Raw genomic sequence first — 23,548 nt, forward strand, 5'->3', positions numbered from 1 at the left:
TTGACTCTTCCAAATAAAATTTTTAAGATATTTTAAATAGCAGGTAGCATTACTAGAAAAAGCAAATAGTGTTTAAAATAAACTAAGCGGGGCGCCTGGGTGGCTCAGTGGGTTAAGCCGCTGCCTTCGGCTCAGGTCATGATCTCAGAGTCCTGGGATCGAGCCCCGCATCGGGCTCTCTGCTCTCTAGGGGAGCCTGCTTCCTCCTCTCTCTCTGCCTACTTGTGATCTCTCTGTCAAATAAATAAATAAAATCTTTAAAAAAAAAATAAATAAAATAAAATAAACTAAGCTACAGACTAAGGGAGCAATGGGCATTACAACTGCTCTTTAGAAAGCTACAATATTCATGACTTCATGTTTAATAAAAATGTCACAGATGCACAGAGGTGTGTTTGGGATTCCATGCACCTAAAAAGAATGATTTCAGCATACCCCTCAGCTTTAAGATGAATGGGAGAAAATAATTTTCTAAAACTATTAGGATACTTTAATTGTCAAGTTAAAACACTATCTGTACTACAAAATTTCTTTAGCCCTTCAGCTCCACTATTTAAATAATGTTTTGTAGTAGGTCCAAGACTTAGACAAATTACACACAGTCCAGAAACTAGGCAATTATCTGTATTTTCTGTATGTTTCATGTCTTAACAATATTCTTCAAACATGAAGAAGTAGATAAATTTTAATGTCCATCTTCCTGGTTCTAGCGGCCAGCATTAACTCAACTTGACCTCAAAGAGCACAACTCTGACCCCTGTTCACTCTACCTCACTCCCAATACTTAGCACATAATACACCACTTGACAACTGATGGAAGAAATTAGAGAGTATCCTAGAAAGACACCATGTTAAAACCAGTAGCTAATTTCTATGAGGAATCCAGATAAGAATGAATCCAGATAAGAATGATGTACGTACCTGTACCACAGGATCTTTTGGTTGGTGTGATTAACGAGACATGAGCTGTGTCTGTGCATGGCCCACCTAGAAACAGAAAGGCAGGCACGTCAGTCAGGACATATCTTCTACATGCCCAAAGTTGCTATCTTGGATAAAGAGAAACTGAAAACAAAGCAGGGATCAACCTGAAAATATGCATGAAGAGGAGCAGTGGGAAAGATGGGAGGTGGCTGGTGGTGGTGGTAATGGAAGGTTAATTCTAAGGACCCTATTTCAGTTCAGCTATTTAGACCATAGGTCCATATTCTTTCTATATCATAACATGCTTTTCATAAAAAACAATGGAGTTTCAAAATGTTCAGAAGTTGAGGATAAAATTTTAATTAGAATTCTAATCCACATAAGAGGAAACTACCAGGTAAGTTTGGGGAGATGAGTTTTTCCACAGAGCCGAAGCAGGAGCACTCCCTCTGAAGTTGTTCTCAGCGGTCATCCCACCTTTGAATTTATTGCAAAACTAGCCTTATTTAAAGAGGGGAAACTCCCTAAGGAACAAAACACTGTTTTATAAAAAACTAAGGATCATTTTAATATATAAAGAGAATTACTGAACAAGGAAGAATATCTAGCTTAATTATAAGAATATGATAGGAAGAGAGGCCTCTTATGGAATCTTTGTGAGCCCAGATATCTGGTAGATAAGCGTAAGTCAAGAGTATGCAAGAGATACAGTCAGTTACTGGGTGAGGGCTTGAAAAGCAGTAATTTCACTCTCCAGAATCAGGACCACCAACAAATTCTTAAGTTGATACTGATATATACTCCAACCGTCCCATATTGGGGACCATGCCCTACCTTCTGAAATAGGAAGCTGCTGTATAAACATGAATACCAATGTTTCTCGACATGCCCTATGAGGGCCAGTGATGATGATCGTAAAGGAACAAAACACACAAGCAAATGTTATAGTATTTTGAAAAGGTTCCTCAGGTGATGATGACTGCAAAGGGAAACATGATTTCTTGGCATACTTGTATGCCAACTATGACAAGACTTCTTATCACAGAAGTTACCCATTAAAAAGAAAAAAGAAAGAGCTCTGAGCCTTATTCTTAGATTTTATGCCACCAATATCCATGGGTTTTGGGACCCAGAGATCCCACCTAAGAAGTTCATCAGTCCACTTTATCCTACACCAAGGCTGTAACAGCAGCGAACTTTAGTGGGTTTAAGACACAGAGGGGGAAAAAGGAAAAGGAAGGAAAAACCGAGTTGAGTCTATTGTTACTGTCAAAGAGTACTTAGAAAATCCTACTGTGTGCCACCACATGGGATAGTCTCATGCTCAGGGAGCTTATAATCCTTTTAGGAAGGCAAGATTTGTGTACATAAATAAAGAACAATACATGACAGTAATAAAGAGTTAAATGTGAAATGACTAAGTGCCAAAGAATATGGAACAAACAATAAATGCTAAATGTTATCAGGAAGAACAATACTTAATGTCGGCCAGCATCTCCTGGAAATACTTCTCAAAAATTTGAAAATGAGGCAAAAATTTTCTTGAGGCAAGAATAAACGGAATGTTAGGAAGGCCATAGAGAGCAAGGTGTTTCAGTTGAAAATTTTTTCCACAAACATCACAGTCACTAGAGAAAGCTTAACATACTGAAATTCCAGAGTCCAAATGGACAACTGTGACATTAAAAATAGGCAACATGATGCTGGGGGGAGGGGGGTTGAGAGAGGGTATGTGCTATGGTGAGGGCTGTGAAGTGTGTAAACCTGGCGATTCACAGACCTGTACCCCTGGGGATAAAAATACATTATATGTTTATTAAAATAATAATAATAAATTAAAAAAATTAAAAAAAATAGGCAACATGAAGTGACAATGAACTGTAGGAAAATTTGACACAAATTCCATATCTATTAAGAACTCTCTGGATAATGGCTTCTATAGCTACATAAAAACACTTTGGCTTTTGCCTCCATGTGAGGTTTGTGATTTGGGTTTTTGTTGTTGTTAACTGAAGCATTCTTATTTCTAGGGAATTACAGACTGTTATAAAGACTTAAAGTCGTGCAACTACCTCCTACTTGCTGAGTAATCCGGGATAAGTTTAACAAAAAAGCAAGGACAGTAAATTGCCTATAAGCCACAGTGTTGATGAGATAGTCTGTACAAAAAGACTTCCTAAAGTATAAAGCTTTATATTATGTGACACTTTATCATCAGATTTTATGTTCCCAGGAGCCAAGACCCACCTTGTCATCTATTCTTGGGTTATGACTATGTGAACAGTGGGCAATTAATAGTGTTTATTAAGTAACCACTAACAAGCTGCTTAATGAAATCAGGAGAGTAATGTGTCTTTTTAAAAAAATCTTTTTTTTTTTTTTTTTAATTGAGGTATAACAAGGGGTGCCTGGCTGGCTCAGTCGGTAGAGCATGTAATTCTTGATCTTGGGTTCATGAGTTCAATCCCTGCATTGGGAGTGGTTTACTTGATTTAAAAAAAAAAAAAAAAAAAAAGTTCAAGAGGTATTACAGAAAGCATGAAATACTACAATGAAGTGCACAAATCTTAAATAGACACACTGAAGGGTTTTAACATATATGTATTTGTGTAACAACCATCAGATAAAAATATTAGAACATCTCCAGAATCTAGAAAGGTCAAAGGGGCATTTTCAAAATAGAGATTCCCAGACCCAGACTCTGGAAATTTTGATGCAATAGGTGGGGGTGGGCAAAGAACTGATTTTAGCGCACATTTTAAAAACATCTGAACACAATGTAAATATTAACAGCCCAATCAGTTCCAATTTCTGATAACATTTTCTTTAACTCCAAGCTCACTATCTGGCCAATATCACTGAGTACCCACAACATTGTGAGCTGCAAGGAGCACAAGATTCCATAACTATCAGAATACATTTTTAAAAGGACATAAAATAATTCATCCAGTAAAATTATGAGAGAAGGGAGGAATTGGTCAAATCAAAGCCCCTAAAGAAATTTAGCTGGGATGCATGAATTAACACTACCATATTTACAAATGTAATCTTTACCTCAATCTGTGGCTTCAGAGTTGATCGTTTTTAAAATTCCTAATGAATGAATTTCTGTAGGTTTTGGCAAATACGCAAATAACTTTAAGGCTACCTTGCACATCTCAATATGCATCATCATGAAAGTGTTCTCCAGAGAGCTTGTTAAACTAACAACCCAATCCAATGTATTCACTACATTATAGAAAAGTACAAATGGAACCACAGTTGAGCCAAAACAAATTGACAGCATTAGTAACTAGCAGTGATAATATATCCTAGCTTTGATAACTGGACAATATTATAAACAGAAAGCTTGGAATTAAGTTTGGTCTGGAAGACCATAACCTATGAAACTCTTTAAAATCCAGAATGGGGGGCGCCTGGGTGGCTCAGTGGGTTAAGTCGCTGCCTTCGGCTCAGGTCATGATCTCAGGGTCCTGGGATCGAGTCCCGCATCGGGCTCTCTGCTCAGCAGGGAGCCTGCTTCCCTCTCTCTCTCTCTCTGCCTGCCTCTCTGTCTACTTGTGATCTCTCTCTGTCAAATAAATAAATAAAATCTTAAAAAAAAATAAAATAAAATAAAATAAAATCCAGAATGGATGCATATGAGCACTGCACATATATTCTACACTAATTGTACTGTCATACAAAATTCCTATACTCCCAAATAAAAATAGTTATCACAGGAGATTATATCTACTTCTACACAATTATAGATCTTCCTCAACTTATTGGGTTATGTCCCAATAAAGCCATCATAAGTTGAAAATTGTAAGGTGGAAATGCATTTAATACACCTAACCTACTAAATATTATAGTTAGCATAGCTTATCTTAAGTGTGCTCAGAACACCTCCATTAACCTCCAGTTGGGCAAAATCATCAAACACAAAGCCTAAAGTCTTGAATACCTCATGTTATTTATTGAACAATGTACTGAAGGTGAAAAACAGAAGGGTTGTGTGGGTACAGAATGGTTCTAAGTGTATGGTTATTTACCCTTGTGAAGGTGAAGCTAACTGGGAGCTGTTCTCCCTGCTGCTGCCCAGCACCATGAGAGGGTATCATACCATATACCATTAGCCTGGGGAAAGATCCAAATTCAAAGTTCGCCCAAGAAAAGATCCAGATTCAAAGTTCAAATATGGTTTCCACTGAATGCATATGGCTTTCACACCATCCTAAAGTCTAAAAATCTTAAATTGAACCACTGTTAGGTCAGGGATCATCTATAATTCCAAATCAATTCTGTTAAAATGAAAACAGAAAATTAAGGACCACTCAAGGGGAACCTTTTCAAGTTTTTGTCTACAACAATAAAAATACAACATGGGTGCCATGTGGATATAGCAAACAAAATAATTTTGAGAGTTAATATAAGAGTCAAAGTCAGGGCACTTGCTCTATCAAGGAATGGACTTGGCTTTTCTTTACTGAGCTTTCTAATGTCTGAGGGTAGCAAATGGTCCAATAAGTCACTGTAAACCCTGCTCTAATTTTGGCCCTTCTTCCTCTTTGCAAATAGGAGGGTAGACAGAGCTAATAGCTGAAGAGCAAGGTGAGGAAGCCTCTTCATAATTGCATTCTATAAATGAACGTGATGAATGTGTATGTACATGTGTTTTACGTGTTCAGTGTGATCACAGTTCAGAAAAGAAATATATTTCTAAGTACAGAATTATTTACACCATTACCCTGTAGTGTATGGTAGTGGCAAGTGAGTTTGGAAAATAAGTTCTGGGTTTTTAAGTATTAAAAAAAAAAAAAAACCCACAGTTAAAATTCCTTGTTTAATGAAAGGCTCTCTGGGGATTCTGAACCAAATGAGATTAAGATTAACCAAACGAAACTAACTTTTAGGCAATTACTATAAGTTCTCTTTGCTTTCTTTTGCTATAGTGTATTAAATATCTTTTTTCCAATTTCTTCATTATCTGCAGATATTTAATGACAGATTATCATTTTGCATTTGATGTTATATTCAAGGACTTCTTCCTAAGTTTCAATAATTTAAAGCCTGAAATTTACAAGTAAATAATGTCTGTGGTAGTTTGTGGTTTGTGACCAGAAGTCAGAATACGCTATTCTGTCTTCTAGGGATGTTTCTATTCTTGTATTAAAGGTGTCATACATAATGTAGCACTATGGATTGCATTTGCAATTCCACGTGAGAGGCATGAAATATAATTCTTCAGCTGTATTCCCAACAAGAAATCTTTATAGCATTTCTAAAAGTATAGTGGATTTTCTTGGAGAAGCAGTACTAATTTCAGGCCTGTACAGTTGAAGACAGGGGCCGAATCTGCATACTAACTTCACTATAACCTGCAAATCCAGAAAGACTGAACAAAGGTATCCATTAACTACCGAACACTCATATTTCAAGCTGAAGTGGCAGAATTCTCAAATTTTCTGTCAGCCTCCTATGGAGTTAACGGTCAAAAAAACCTCGGAGCCTACCCATGTAGTAGTCAGTCCCACAGACTGGTTGAAGACCAAAACCCAAGGAGGAAGCAGAGAACACAATCCTGGAAGCAGCTGTGTTTAGGATGGCAATCATCTTAGGCACTCCAAATCTAAGGCTAAGTAAATACAGAAAAACAGTATTTCTCCTTAACCTTGAAAATAACAGAGACCAACAATCTACCCAGAGAGGTTTTCTTAAAACAGCTGTGATGACTGGTTATTTTTGGTTCCTAGATCCACAGGGTTCATTGGCTACAGTTATACCATGTGTTAAAGCACAGCAATTAGGAAAAATGGACTGTCAAGGAGTCAGCTAAAAACTGCCAGAAGTTCAATAATCAAACAAATATTCTACTATCAGCTCTTTCACGGTAACTGGAAAACATTAATACACAAAAATAGCCATTCCTTTGCAGATTTATAACACTTCACTATTCTTGCTTAATTAACATGACATTTACATAACAGTATCTAATTAATTTCCAACTAAAGGCACTATGGGCTAATTAGAAATGCATCATCCTTTTTAACCAGCTTCAATTCCACTCTCTCATAATCTGCACACTGTTTACCACGCAGCATCTCACTTCTCTAGGCTCAGTGTTCAAAACGTGTTTTCTGACAGCAGATTCAAGAGGTACAATTCTCCTCCCTCCCAAGAGATTTATAAAACCTTATCAAGAGTTTTTTGATGAAGCAACTTAAAACCAAAACAAAATATGGGGTTCCTGGGTGGCTCAGTGGGTTAAACCTCTGCCTTTGGCTCAGGTCATGATCTCAGGGGTCCTGGCATTGAGCCTGCATCAGGCTCTCTGCTCAGCAGGGAGCCGGCTTCTCCCTTCCTCTCTGCCAAATAAATAAATAAAATCTTAAAAACAAAACAAAACAAAACAAAAAAACCAAGTAAACAACAACAACAAAAACCCAAGCCAAAAAAAAATACAAAACAAACAAACAAAAAAACCCCTATGTGATGGAGACAGTAAAATAAACTCTACACTGTCTCCTGATATGGTTATATTAAGAATGTAAAGCTATCTTTTTTATTTTTTTTAAGATTTTATTTATTTATTTGACAGAGACAGAGACAGTGAGAGAGTAAACACAAGCAGGGGGAGTGGAAGAGGGAGAAGGAGGCTTTCCACTGAGTGGGGAGCCTGATGTGGGGCTCAATCCCAGGACCCTGGGATCATGACTTGAGCTGAAGGCAGATGTTTAATGATTGAGCCACCCAGGCGCCCCATAAATCTTTTAAAAATATTTGAAGAATCTATATTTCAGGGCACCTAGGTGGCTCAGTTAGTTAAGCATTTGCCTTTGGCTCAGGTCATGATCCCAGGGTCCTGAAATGGAGCCCTTGCATCATGCTTCCCCCTTAGCTGGGAGTTTGCTTCTCCCTCTACCTCCCCCACCCAGCTTGTGTATTCTCTCTCTCTTGTTCACTCTCTCTCTCAAGTAAATCAATAAAATCTTAAAAAAAAAAAAAATCTATATTTCTTCAATAGCAAAAAGATTCCTTCTTTAAAAGCCTTCAATACATACATGGAGACATAAAATAATAAATGGTAAGAAATAAACAGTAAGAAATGAGTATCAGGAACAGATCAAAATGCACAAGAAAATAAGTCATCTCCTTCAGAAAAGAAAAGGTGATCCTCCAACCTCATCTTAAATGTGCAATTCATGAACTGTTTTAATAAGAAAGAATACACCTAATCTGTCTACATAATTGAGTTTGAAAAGCACCATTGATTAAAAACAAGAATACATAAAGATATAATGAGTGGGAATCTAAGTTTACAGAAAATCTTCAGCACAGATAATAGCCCTCCCATTTCTCCAAATGAAACTACCAAATTAAACCATTTACAAAGCTTGTTACAGAATCCAAGTGTTACTTTCTCAGTTGGAAGTTCTAATCCTGACTTATTCCATGATCTCTCATACCATTTAGATCTAAATTAGGGATTCATGAGAAGGAGATTTTCAAAGTGGGTCAGAAGTTGCTAGTGGTAGCTATCTGTTTTGCTCATAAAGGGCTTCTCAACAAAATTTCATTACCATTCTACCCCTGCTACCCTAAACAAATTATAGTGCTGGGCAGCTTTGCAAAGGTTAGCATATGTTTGTATGTGAGTATGCTTATTGGCCTATTTCTCAACAGAAATAACATTAAAAACTCTCCCACACCACTCTCCCCCCAGGGAAGAACACTTAAAAAAAAAAATGAAATCAGGAATGCTTTCTACTTGCCTAGTACTGATGGGACTCTTTTAGAGGAGTTAAAGTGGACATTCCTGAAGGGGCCAGGGGATGTGCTTTGGAAGAAATATTCTCTCTTGACCCAGCAATGACCTTAAATGGAATGAGTCTCAAGGGCAAGAGCAAAGTCTTACTCATTTTCATAATCTAGCACATTAGGTGTTCAAAAATATATTTTTCACTGCTGAATGAAAATGATCCAGGCCAAAAGCAATTACTGAACATACAAAACTATTCAAAAGGAAAATGGAACTATTATATATATAGTTGATTTTCACCACAGTTATATGTTTATCTGGCACAGCAGTTCTCAAACATTTTGGTCTTGGGACCTTTCCCCCAACAAAAAAAAATTTAATTTATTTTAAAGAGAGAGAGAGAGAGAGAGGGAGAGTGCATAGAACTAGGGGAGAAGCAGAGGGACAGGGCCAAGTAGACTCTGTGCTCAGTGCAGAGCTACATGTGGGGCTCAATTATGGAAACCTGAGATCATGACCTTAGCCAAAATCAAGAGTCAGATGCTCAATCAACTGAACCACTCAGGAGTCCCCTTGGGATCTTTTTTATACTTAAAAATTATTAAAGATACTAGCAAGTTTCTGTTTATGTGGGCTATACCTATTGATATGTACCTGATCTGAAATTAAAACTGAAAACATTTTAGTAATATAACTTCATTTAAAATTCACAAAATAACATGTCAACATAAAAACATACTGTTATAAAAAGAAATTATACAATTTTTAAGAAAATTATGAGACCTGCCCATCTTAAAGGAAGACATCTGACTTTTCACATCCACATGTATATTCAATTTTAAATTAGGGCTATCAAGAAAATCTACCCTTCCACAGATAAGTAGTTGGAAAAGGAAGGACCCAATGGACTCCTGAATGGGTCTTAGGAACCTCTACAAGTCCCCTTTGAGAACCACTGATATAGAACAAAACAATGAACCTAAAGGTTAATACACTTTCCACTTTCTCCATACCTTCCTCACATGCCAATTGGTTTATTCTGGTCTTAGAGAAACCAACTGGATGCACCACCATTAATAACAGTAAAATGTCTAGCCTCTTCTCCATAAAATGTTAACTATTTGAGGAAACAAAGAAAGGCAAGGGGTAGTGGAAAACTCTACAGTCATATCAACCCAGGGTATTCCATTTCTACTACTTACATACATTTATATATACATTTCTACTACTTATAATCATGTAAAAACATGATTCGAGGAATTAAAAAAATTGAGCCATTAAATGTTTGATTTCAGCTTTTCAGATATGATCTCTCACCCAGAACCTTTTTATGACTAAAACAGAGCTTCCAATATATTAAAAAACTGAAAATATCGGACACCAAAATTCCAAAATGTGATAAAGTCCAATAGCAATTAACACTGAAATTCTAAGACACCACCATCTTAGGGATCAAAACTAGAACCCTTTTTTGAGAGGTCAAAAATATCACCTGCCTAATAGTTCTACTTTTAGATACTTGTTTCTATCTAAAAGTAGAACTATTAGGCAGGTGATATTTTTGACCTCTCAAAAATATTGTTGTTTCTCTCTGTGATAAAGCATATTTAATATGGATATGAAATCAGGAGCTGTCACTTCTTCAATTTAGGCTTCAGTTCTGACTATTTACAGGTATAACTAACACCCCAAACAGATTTCTGTATTTGCATTTTACCATCAACATGAGCATGAATCTCATAACAACATTAATGGAGAAACCACTCAGCAATAGAAGAACTTTTATTTTTAACATAGTTCAGCTACCAAGAACGTTCTCAAAATCGTGGCCCGCATCAGCAACTGCAAGGCTGCAATACCTTCCTCGGAAAGGGAGGTGACTTGTACATGTTCTTCAAAAGAAGCGTCAGAGAAAATGGAAAAAGAGTTCTACTTATCCCATAGGTATTGCCCTATGGACATTTAAAAAGAATTTTGAATACAGGACCCTTCTCCTTGGTCCTTAGCTGAGCCTCCCCTATGGGTCACCATACCACAGCGGGCAAAGCGCCCACAGTGACACTGAATGGAGGGTCTTTGTGTCTAACCTTCTTATTTTACAGAAATGACTGCTAACAGGTCTTGCTAAAGGGACCTCCCTTTGCCAAAATAATAGTTGAAAATGCCACGATTTGAATCATCTAGGAAAGTGTTCATACAGTTTATGTAGTGTAGAAAAGTATTATGTATGTAGAAAAGTGTTTATACTGAGTTCATACTGTTCATATTTTGGAATGTAAAAATGTCCTTACAAAGATGGCATCTATTGCTTTTACAAAATCTAAAAAAATGTCCTTTTGATAGATCAAAAAGTGAAATAGTTTATGAAATCACACAGCATGTGAACAGAAATGGAAGTTATATGTAGTCATTTTTGGCATTGGCAGCTAAGAATTTTAGAAGTTCACAAACAATTAAAATATAAGGTTAAAATAACTACTTCTAACACACCCAAATAGATGCCCCTACACACTTCTGTCATAATAAAGCTTCCATTTAGTTTAAATTCAGCACAGTTTCACCCGTTACCTGTATCTACACGAAAGAAAAATATGACAACCACAAAGGGCTAAAGCTGTGTGAAATGTAGCTGTTCACAGTGACCTTTACTTTCATAGCAAAGTACAGAGCACTTCATTTAATAAGAACATAAAACAAAAATCTGCATTTGCAGAGAGGGGGGCAGTAATAATGTTACTTCAAAACCTAATCTGATTATCAGTAACTGTATAATCTCCTAGGTGCCTAATGAAATCTTTATGGGAAACAAGTTTTTCGATTTGCAGACTTCTTAAGGGACCCTTAAACATGAGTGTTTAAAGTCTGCTAGTCTTCTGTCTGGCAAAGGGGAATCCTGAAGGGGTAATTCAGGTGACAAAAGAAATATGTAAGCAAAAACTGTTACTTCACAATAAGCAAGTAGCTATTTGCACAATGAAAGAAGGAAAGAAGGAAGGAAGAAAGGAAGGAAGGGAAGGAGGGAGGAAGAAGAGACAAAAAGACAGTCTTCCATTACTCCAAAAGCTCTGGTGGTTAAAAGAGATGAACTGTCACCACAACAAGGCAACCAAATTTCACACTTTGGAAGGGAAACTGCCTTTTTGAGTTGCTTCATCTTGGGGATACTGAATAGCACAGTCACAGAAAATAATAAAAGAATATTAAGTAAGTTGTTCCCAATCAGGTTCAGGCAATAACAAACCTCTCTTTAATGTACCAAAACACATGAATTAGGTTTTGTAAAGGAAGAAGAATTAGAAAACTTTTCAAAGTGTTTAAATCAATAACCATTTACTGAGCATTACCTTGTAAAGCACTGTACTGGGTGCTCTGGGGAAGAACAAAGCAACATACAATAAAGTCTCTGCTAATTCTGGGTTTACCTATAAGCTGGGATAAGGAGATGACATTATCTGGCCAAAGAGCAACCAAAATAATATAGGATTAAATGTTACAGGTAAAAAATACAAGAATTCCTTGAAGGAAGCAAATAGTGTGGATAAAATGGTTTTGAGATGGCTTCTAATAGCATGAATAAAAATGGTAAGACAAGTGCCAGGATGTCTTCTGAGGACAAAAGGGACTACCTTGGCTCAGAGCTGAGCATCACTGCTGAAATGGGTAGACAGATCAAATACAATGATGGTGCAGATTCCAGGGGAGAATGCTTGAATCTGAATGACCAGACAGGTGATGATAAATCAATTGAAGAATTTCCCTTCTTGTTTAATGTTATCAATAGGAAACTCATCTGGACATGGACAAGATTAGAAGCAAGATATGACCAAGAACAATGGTGACAATGATAACTTCCCAGACCTTTAATATTTCTCCACTGAGTTAACTAGAGGATCATAACAAAGACAACTTAGGAAACAGAACCAGTATCAGAGTAAGAAAAACATTTAGTTTATGTACTTGGTATACTATATACTCTAGAGTTAATAAATGAAAGTTATGTATTCCAATAAATTTAGATATCTAGATGAAACTGACATTTTTATTAACAGTATTATCAAAATTGACTTCAAATGAGGAACAAACTATGACTAGTCCAATATCAGTATCAGGCCAATCAGTTTTATGAGTAAGTTCTTCAAGCTTTCAAATAATAGATACATTACATAAAATGAGAACATAAGACAAAAATTTCTTTACAGAACAGGAAAAGGTGAAAAGCCTTCTATAAGATTAAAGTAACTGATACCAAAACTAGACAGGCATAGCATATCCACCATACACAAAATTAACTCACTTATTAGAAACATGTAACACCTAAAATAAAATTAGCATCTGAAGCTGGGCAGTACACTAAAAGAACTAGTAGGGTTTAATTCAAGGAATGCAAAAATAGTTTGACCCCAGAAGTCCATTAAATTAAGAAGATTATATTCCTAAGGAGAACTCCAAATGATCATCTCCACAGATGCTAAAAAGGTACTTTAGAACATTCAACCTTCTTTTCAGATTTAAAAAACAACAACAACAACAAAAAAAAAACAAAGTTAACAAACCATAAACAGAAGAATTTCCTTAAACTAGTAATATCTACAAAAGAAAACCCTGCAGCAAATACTATATTGGTGAAATACTACTAGACATAGTACTATTACTTAGATTATTCCTATTACCTATTACTTAGAAAAAAAGAAAAAAATAAATAAAGCTGAAAAAAATAAGGTTTGAATAAATGAAAACAAGTAAGATTCCTATATGAGAAGACCCTAGATTCTATTAAAATGTCAATTATTCCGAAATCAATCTATGGATTCAATATAATCCCAATCAAAATCACACTGTAACTGTTAATACAGCTTGATAAACTAAGCATAAATTCATCAAGAAGAGAAAATACAAAAGAATAGCCAACAAAATCTAGAAAAAAATAATCTAAGGGGACTGACTCTATCAGATAGCAATACATACCACAAAGCTATATTCCAGTCTTAGGAATATAAAAGTAGACCAACAGAACAAAATAAAAGATCCCCCAAACACACATATGTTTATATAACAATAATGGCATTTCAAATCAGGCCTATTTAAAAACTTTATTTATTTAGAGACAATGTATGAGAGCAAGGAAGGGGAGGAACAGAAGCGGGGGGAGAGGGAGAGGGAAAGAATCTCAAGCAGACTCCAAGTTCAGTCTGTAAGTCTGTAAGAAACTCATTTTAGACCCAAAGACACCTACATATTTAAAGTGAGGGGGTTGAAAACAATTTACCATGCTAATGGACATCAGAAGAAAGCTGGGGTGGCAATCCTTATATCGGATATATTATATTCTAAGCCAAAAACTATAATAAGAGATGAGGAAGGATAGTATGTCATACTTAAAGGGTCTCTCCAACATGAAGATCTAACAATTTAAAATATCTATGCCCCTAACATGGGAGCAATGTAGGGCTTGATCTCATAACCTTAAGATGATGACCTGAACCAAAACCAAGAGTCTGATGCTTGACCAACTGAGCCACCCAGGCATCCCTCAAACCAGGTCTCTTTAAAAATGGTTTTGAGATAACTGATTCTCCATTAGCAAAAATTATAAAGGTAAACTGATATATATCATATACAAAATAAATACCATATACAAAATAAATCCAGATGTATTCAAGAGCTAAATATAGAAAAAGATAAACTATAAAAGTATCAAATTACATAAAAACCTTTTTTTTAACTGGTAGTACAGAAAGCCTTCTAAGAAAGAAATAAATGTAGCAAACAAAAGACCAAGACTTTTGAGAATTACTGACTTGACTTTTGAGAATTACTGGAAGAGTCCCCTCCCCCACAAAATCAGCAAGAACATCCAGCCAAGACCAAGTTTACCCATAAAGGAGAACTGCAAAACTCCAGGACTAGGGGAATACAGCAGTACACAGACTTCATGGCTTTTTTCCCATGATTCGTTAGTTCTTTCAAAGTCAAATTTTTAAAATTTTTATTTTTTTCTTTTTCTATTTTTTAAAAAATTCTCCTGTTTCCTATTTTAACCAATATCTTATCAGTACCTTTCTTAAAATCCTTTTTAACTTTCATTTTTATAGTCCTATTCTCTCTCTATCCCTTCATTGTACTTAACCTTGTATTTTGTATAAACTTTTTTCTTTTTTTTTTTTTTTTAAGATTATATTTATTTATTTGCCAGAGAGAGACAGCGAGCGAGCACAGGCAGGCAGGGTGGCAGCAGAGGCAGAGGGAGAAACAGGCTCCCTGCCGAGCAAGGAGCCTGATGTAGGACTCGATCCCAGGATGCTGGGATCATGACCTGAGCCGAAGGCAGCCGCTTAACCAACTGAGCCACACATGCGTCCCAAGTTTTTTCTTTCTTTAAAATTTTGGGATACAGTTCTTCTAACAGAACAAAATATACCCTAAATTTAGTGTATAGCTTTGTTCTATTCTCCCGCCTGAACACATTCTCTCCTTAATTTAACTTTTTTCTTTGTTTTTTCAACCAACTTATCAATTCCTTTTTAAAAATCATTTTAAATTTTCATCTTTACAGTTATAGTCCATCCCTTCACCATATTTACCCTTATTTGTATATATGTAAGTTTTTCTTTCTTTAAAATTTTCGGAGGCAGTTTCTTCTAACAGACCAAAATACACCCAAAATCAAGTGTGTGGCTCTGTTCTAGTCACCAGCCTGATCATTTCTGTCTCCCCCTTTCTTTTCCCCCTGGTTTTGGGTCTACTCTGATTTTAGTGTATGTTTTTCTGGGGTTACTCTTACTTTTTCAGCATTTTGTTGTCTCATTCATCTGTTCTTCTCTGGACAAAACGACAAAGCAGAAAAACTCACCTCAAAAAAAGAACAAGAGGCAGTACCGACTGCGAAGGACCTAATAAATATAGACATTAGTAAGATGCTAGAACCAGAGTTCAGAATTACGATTACAAAGATACTAGCTTCACTTGAAAAAAAAACCACAGAATATACAAGAGAATCCCTTCCTGGAGAAATAAAACAATTAAAATCTAACCAAGTTGAAACCAAAAAAGCTATTAATGAGGTGCAATAAAAAATGGAGGCTCTTACTGCTAGGATAAATGAGGCAGAAGAGAGAATTAGTGATAGAGAAGAGCAAACGATGAAGAAGAAAGAAGCTGAGGAAATGAGAGATAAAGAACGACTGATCATAAGGGGAGAATTCAAGAGATAAGTGATACCATGAGATGAAACAGTAGAGTAATTGGGATCCCAGAAGAGGAGAGAGGCAGAAGGTATATTGAGCAAATTATAGCAGAGAACTTACCTAATTTGGAGAAAGAAACAAACATCAAAATCCAGGAGGCACAGAAAATCCCCCTCAAAATCAATAAAAATAGGTCAACACCCCATCATCTAATAGTAAAACTTACAAGTCTCAGAGACAAAGAAAAAAATCCTGAAAGCAGTTCCGGACAAGAGGTCTGTAACCTACAACGGTAGAAATAGTAGATTGGCAGCAGACCTATCCACGGAGACTTGGCAGGCCAGAAAGGACTGGCATGATATATTCAGAGCACTAAACAAGAAAAAAATGCAGCCAAGAATACTAGATCCAGCAAGGCTGTCACTGAAAATAGAAGGAGAGATAAAAAGCTTCCAGGAAAAACGAAAATTAAAAGAATCTGCAAACATCAAACTAGCCCAAAAGGAAATATTAAAAGGGGTCCTCCAAACAAAAGAGTGCCTAAAAGAGTAACATAGACCAGAAGGGAAAGGAGACAATATATAGTAACAGTCACCTCACAGGCAATACAATGGCACTAAATTCATATCTTTCAATAGTTACCCTGAATGTTAATGGGCTAAATGCCCCAATCAGAAGACACAGGGTATAAGAATGGATTCAAAGAAACAAAACCCATCAATATGCTGTCTGTAAGAAACTCATTTTAGACCCAAAGACACCTCCATATTTAAAGTGAGGGGGTTGAAAACAATTTACCATGCTAATGGACATCAGAAGAAAGCTGGGGTGGCAATCCTTATATCGGATATATTATATTCTAAGCCAAAAACTATAATAAGAGATGAGGAAGGATAGTATGTCATACTTAAAGGGTCTCTCCAACATGAAGATCTAACAATTTAAAATATCTATGCCCCTAACATGGGAGCAGCAAATTATACAAACCAGTTAATAACAAAATCAAAGAAACACATCGACAATAATACAATAATAGTAGGGGACTTTAATACTCCCCTCATTGAAATGGACAGATCATCTAAGCAGAAGATCAACAAGGAAATAAAGGCTTTAAATGACATACTGGACCAAATGGACATCACAGATATATTCAAAACATTCCATCCCAGAGCAACAGAATACACATTCTTCTCTAGTGCATATGCAACATTCATCAGAATAGATACATCCTGGGTCACAAATCAGGTCTCAACTGGTACCATAGATTGGGATCATTCCCTGCATATTGTCAGATCACAAAGCTGTGAAACCAGAACTCAACCAACAGAGGAAGTTGGAAAGAACTTAAATACATGGAGGCCAAAGAGCATCCTACTAAAGAATGAATGTGTCAACCAGGAAATTAAAGAAGAATTTAAAAATTCATGGAAACAAATGAAAATGAAAACACAACTGTCAGGCTCCTGGGTGGCTCAGTTGGTTAAGCAACTGCCTTCGGCTCAAGTCATGATTCCAGAGTCCAGGATCAAGTTCCGCATCAGGCTCCCAGCTCCAGGGGACGTCTGCTTCTCCCTCTGACCTTCTTCCCTCTCATGCTCTCTCTCAAATAAAGAAATAAAATCTTTAAAAAATAAAAAAAAAAAAAAAAAAACACAACTGTCCAAAATCTTGGGGACACAGCAAAGGTGGTCCTAAGAGGAAAGAATATAGTAATCCAAGCCTTTCTCAAGAAATAAGAACGGTCTCAAAAACACAACCTAACCCTGCACCTAAAGGGGATGGAAAAAGAACAACAAAGAAACCCTAAACGCAGAAGCAGAAGCCTAAAGCAAGAGAAGAGAAGTAATAAAGATCAGAGCAGAAATCAATGAACTAGAAACCAAAAGAACAGTAGAACAAATCAATGAAACTAGAAGCTGGTTCTATGAAAGAATTATTAAGACTGAGAAACCCCTGGCCAGAATAATCAAAAAGAAAAGAGAAGGACCCCAATTAGTAAAATCAGAAATGAAAGAGGAGAGATCACAACCAATACCAAAGAAATAAAAGCAATCGTAAGAACATATTATGAGCAACTAGACGCCAGCAAATTAGACAATCTGGAAAAAATGGATGCACTCCTAGGGAGACATAAACCACCAAAACTAATCCAGGAAGAAATAGAAAACCTGAACATACCCACAACCAGTAAGGAGATTGAAGCAGTCATCAAAAATCTCCCAACAAACAAGAGCCCAGAGCCAGGTGACCTCCCAGGGGAATTGTACCAAACATTTAAAGAAGAATTAATAACTACTCTCCTGAAACTGTTCCAAAAAACAGAAATGGAAGGAAGACTTCCAAATTCATTTTATGAAGACAGCGTTACCTTGATCCCAAAACCAAAGACCCCATCAAAAAGGAGAATTATAGACTAATATCCTTGATGAACATGGGTGCAAAAATTCTCACCAAAATACTAGCCAATAAGATCCAACAGTACCTTAAAAGGATGATTCACCACGACCAAGTGGGATTTATTCCTGGGCTGCAAGGCTCGTTCAACCTTTGCAAATCAATCTGGTGATACAATATATTAATAAGAGAAAGAGTAAGAATCATATGATACTCTCACAATAGATGCAGAAGAAACATCTGATAAAGTACAGCATCCTTTCTTGATCAAATCTCTTCACAATGTAGGGATAGAGGGTACATATCTCAATGTCCTAAGAGCCATCTATGAAAATCCCACAGTGAATATTCTCAATGGGAAAAAACTGAGAGCTTTTCCCCAAAGGTCAGAAACACAGCAGGGTTGTCCACTATGACCGCTGCTATTCAACACAGTACTAGAAGTCCAGCCCCAGCAATCAGACAATAAAAAGAAATTAAAGGCATCTGAATCCGCAAAGAAGAAGCGAAACAATCACTTTCTGCAGATGACATGATACTCTGTGAAAAACCCAAAAGACTCCACTCCCAAACTGCTAGAACTCATACAGGAATTCAGTAAAGTGTCAGGATATAAATTTGATGCACAGAAATCAACTGCATTTCTATACACCAACAGCAAGACAGAAGAAACAGAAATTAAGGAGTCGATCCCATTTACAATTGCACTCAAAACCATAAGATACCTAGGAATAAACCTAACCAAAGAGGCAAAAAAATCTATACTCAGAAACTATAAAGTACTCATGAAAGAAACTGAAGAAGACACAAAGAAATGGAAAAACATTCTGTGCTCATGGACTGGAAGAATAAATAGTGTTGAAATGCCTATGCTACCTAGAGCAATTTATACATTTAATGCAATCCCTATCAAAATACCATCAACTTTTTTCAAAGAAGTGGAACAAATAATGCTAAAATTTATATGGAACCACAAAAGAGCCCAAATAGCTAGAGGAATATTGAAAAAGAAAACCAAAGTTGGCAGCATCACAATTCCAGACTTCAAACTCTATTACAAAGCTATAATCATCAAGACAGTATGGTACTGACACAAAAACAGACACATAGATTAATGCAACAGAAGAGAGAGCCCAAAAACTGGACCTCAACTCTATGGTCAACTAATCTTTGACAAAGCAGGAAAGAATGTCCAATGGAAAAAAGATAATCTCTTCAACAAATGATGTTGGGAAAATTGGACAGCCACAATACGGAAGAATGAAACTGGACCATTTCCTTATACCACACATAAAAACAGACTTAAAATGGATGAAAGACCTCAATGTAAGACAGGAATTCATCAAAATCCTTGAAGAGAACATAGACAGCAACCTCTTTGACCTCAGCAGCAGCAACTTCTTCCAAGACACATTGCCAAAGGCAATGGAAGCAAGGGCAAAAATGAACTCTTGGGACTTCATCAAGATCAAAAGCTTTTGCACAAAGAAGGAAACAGTCAACAAAACCAAAAGACAATGGACAGAATGGGAGAAGATATTTGCAAATGACCTATCAGATAAAGGGATAGTAGCCAAAATCTATAAAGGACTTAACAAACTCAACACCCAAAGAACAAATCAGGAAATGGGCAGAAAACATGGACAGACATTTCTGCAAAGATGACATCCAAATGGCCAACAGACATGTGAAAAAGTGTTCAACATCACTCAGCATCAGGGAAATACAAATTGAAACCAGAGTGAGATACTACCTCACATCAGTCAGAATGGCTGATTAACCAGTCAGGAAATGACAGGTGCTGGTGAGGATGTGGAGAAAGGGGAACCTTCCTACACTGTTGGGGGAAAGCAAGCTGGTGCAGCCACTCTGGAAAACAGTATGGAGGCTCCTCAAAAGGTTGAAAATAGAGCTACCCTATGAACCAGCAATGGCATTACTGGGTATTTACCCTAAAGATAGAAAGTTAGTGATCTGAAGGGGCATGCGCAGCACAATATTTATAGCAGCAATGTCCAAAGTAGCCAAACTATGGAAAGAAGCTAGATGCCCATCAACAGGTGAATGGATAAAGAAGATGTGGTACATATATAAAATGGAATATTGGGCGTCTGGGTGGCTCAGTGGGTTAAGCCGCTGCCTTCGGCTCAGGTCATGATCTCAGGGTCCTGGGATCGAGCCCCACATCGGGCTCTCTGCTCAGCAGGGAGCCTGCTTCCTCCTCTCTCTCTGCCTGCCTCTCTGCCTGCTTGTGATCTCTGTCAAATAAATAAATAAAAAATCTTTAAAAAAAAAATAAAATGGAATATTATGCAGCCATCAAAAAACCAAAATATTGGGGTGCCTGGGTGGCTCAGTGGGTTAAAGCCTCTGTCTTCAGCTTGGGTCATGATCCTAGGGTCCTGGGATCGAGCCCCGCATCGGGCTCTCTGCTCGGCAGGGAGCCTGCTTTCCCCTCTCCCTCTCTCTCTCTCGCTGCCTGCCTCTCTGCCTACTTGTGATATCTTTCTGTCAAATAAATAAATACAATCTTTAAAAAAACCCAAAATATTGTCATTTGCAACAACTCGGATGGAACTAGAGGTTATTATGCTAAGTGAAATAAGTTAATCAGAGAGAGACAATTATCATATGATCTCAGAATCTGAGAAACAAGACAGAGGATCATAAGGGAAGGGAGGGAAAAATGAAACAAGACAAAACCAGAGAGGGAGATAAACCGTAAGAGACTCTTAATCTCAGGAAACAGAGGGTTGCTAAAGGGGAGGGGAGGAGGATGGGAAGGATGGGATGGCTGGGGGAAGGGTACATGGTATGGTGAGCGCTGTGAATTGTGTAAGACTGATATATCACAGACCTATACCCTGAAACAAATAATACACTATATGTAATTTTTTTTTAAAAAGACACAAAGTAGAAGACAAAACACCAAAGACCTGACTTTGAAAAGCATCTGTAAATTTTCTAATGAAACACAAGACACCCAAATTAAATTAAGAGTCACGTGACACACCAGAAGAAAACATTTGCAAGATAAGCGACAGAAGACTTAAAGTTCCTACAAATGAGTAAGAAAAAGACAGTTAATTAAAAAATAAGTAAGAATACAGATAGGCAGATCACTGGAGACATAAACAGTCAAGAAACATATGCAGCAGTGCTCACTCTCACTACCAGGAGATGTCAGAGGAATGCAATAAGCTATTCTTTTATGTACTGCCTCCCTCCCCCTAGAACACTTAACACTAGTAAAAGCATGGGAAGCACTCTCAAATACTATTCTTAAAACACATACTATAAAACAGTAATGTCATTTTGGAAATGAATTTGCCCATGCATATCAAAAGTTAAAATATACATATTCTCTGATTTCCTGTTTCCTCCTCCATGTATTTATCATTAAAAAATGACACATGCACTATTAGTCATGTACAAAAATGTCTACTTCACACGGTTTATAGTAGTGGAATATCAGAAATGCCTGAAAAGAGAAATTAATAATAAAAACATGAAATACTTTGAAGCAGTTTACAAAGAATTACACAGACCTTTATGGTTAATCTGGACTAAAATATACCATTGGGGAACCTGGGTGGGTCAGTTAGGTAAGCATCTGACTCTCAGTTTCGGCTCAGATTGCAATTTCAGGGTTGTGAGATCAAGCCAGGCATTGAGCTCCACATGGAGCATGGAGTCCACTTGAAATTCTCTCTCTCGACTTTGCCCCTCCCCTCTGTGCACTCAAGCTCGAGTTCTCTTCTCTAAGATAAATAAATCATTAAAAAAATATATACTTTTAAATTAAAAAAGCAAACCACAATATACAGTATGTTCTCATCTGTATAAAAATGAAGAAAATCTTTAGGTATGCAAACATATATATAGCTGCACTAATAAAGAATATATAACCCAAAATGAATAAACAGTGATTATCATTGGAAAGAATGGGAATTTAGTGGCGGACTAGGGACAGAGGTGTGAAAAGAGTGTTTTCACCTTCTATTCTATATAAACCTGTATGTCTCTGTTTTACTTGTATACTTTAAAAATACAATTAATACTCTCAAGGAACAAAAAGCCAGCAAATGAGTAATTTAAAACTCATGGTTCTAATTTAATTTGGCCTTTATTTTGACTACAACTTGAAGGTCAGATGATAGTTTAAGTGCCTCAACAAGTTTCAACCCAGCTAACATTATGGAACAGAAATAATTTTGATTAAAAATTACTGCTAAACTGCTCAAGTCCTTCTGCTTTTTGACAAGAATTAATTTAATGATCCCATACATTGATTCCTGGTAAATTACAGCCATGTGATTCAATACAGCCTATAACTGTATGTTATCATACTGTACTGCAAAGTATCAATCTTTTTAGTAGACAGCTATAATAAAAGCAGCACGCTTTATAAAATCAGCTCCAGGATAAATAAATGCACTGGAAAAAAAAAAAAACCTTTAAATTAAAATCAAAAGAGACATTTAAAGTTTGGGCATTCTTCATTATGGGAAAGAATCTTCCACTTTGAGACTATTATATATCAGAAAAGCTCCATCTGTTGTATAATTATCTCTGATAAACGGCCTGATGCTTTGAGCTTCATTAGAGAAAAGGGAAAAGAAAGACACATACAGAGAGAACTGTAAATAAATCTCCCCACCATATTTCATTTAAAACCAACCCACCAGGAAGTCATAAAGTATTTTTTTTAATAGGTAATATTTTCTAAATATTCTCCTAGAATAAGCTAGTCTGTTATGCCCAATATCTATCTGGTCTTCTGAAGTCGGAATGGTCCAAAAAAGGGAAAACTAGTTTCACTGAAAGATTATGAGAAACTTAATTGGTAAAAACAAACAATCTAGCTACTTGGTGGCTGTGATATTAATTTTCCAGGGGATAGACAAGGGATTCTCAGACAGGACTGAAGACTAGTAGCCAGTGAAGCCCACCCAACGCATGTGCAAAAAAGACCCAAAGGCAGTCTGGCAAGGAAATCTGTTAAAATGCAGTACTATTTTATTTTACTTTCTAAATGCCTGAGAGAGCTGGGGTACCACCAAGAACCAGTTTCCAAGGAAACAATGGAAATCTCCCTATTCAACCAAATTAATTTAACCACAGATAAAGAATGTTCTCAAATTTCTATTCTGGGAATCACTGTCATAATTAAAAGAAAATCCAGCCAGCACTTGGAAATGAAGCTTTCATCATTAACAATCTTCATTAACATGCTGGTTAGTATGGTTCTCACTTTTTCTCTATGTTTTCTTTTGGCTATAACAAAAGCATCTCCTGGATAGAT

The 23,548-nt window shown here is 36.6% G+C and overlaps 1 protein-coding gene across 1 annotated transcript in view; it reads right to left on the reverse strand.

Annotated features, from left to right (window-relative positions):
- Positions 1–23,548, reverse strand: part of LOC111147526 (zinc finger AN1-type containing 3) — a 346,816-nt gene that overhangs the window by 58,194 nt on the left and 265,074 nt on the right. The window contains exon 4 of the mRNA XM_022503589.1: positions 922–987. Coding sequence (XP_022359297.1) covers positions 922–987 — 66 coding nt within the window. The remainder of the gene's footprint in view (positions 1–921; positions 988–23,548) is intronic.

The sequence above is a fragment of the Enhydra lutris genome, unplaced genomic scaffold (assembly GCF_002288905.1).
Source record: "Enhydra lutris kenyoni isolate GAN:26980312 unplaced genomic scaffold, ASM228890v2 scaffoldscaffold17, whole genome shotgun sequence".
Taxonomy (NCBI): domain Eukaryota; kingdom Metazoa; phylum Chordata; class Mammalia; order Carnivora; family Mustelidae; genus Enhydra; species Enhydra lutris.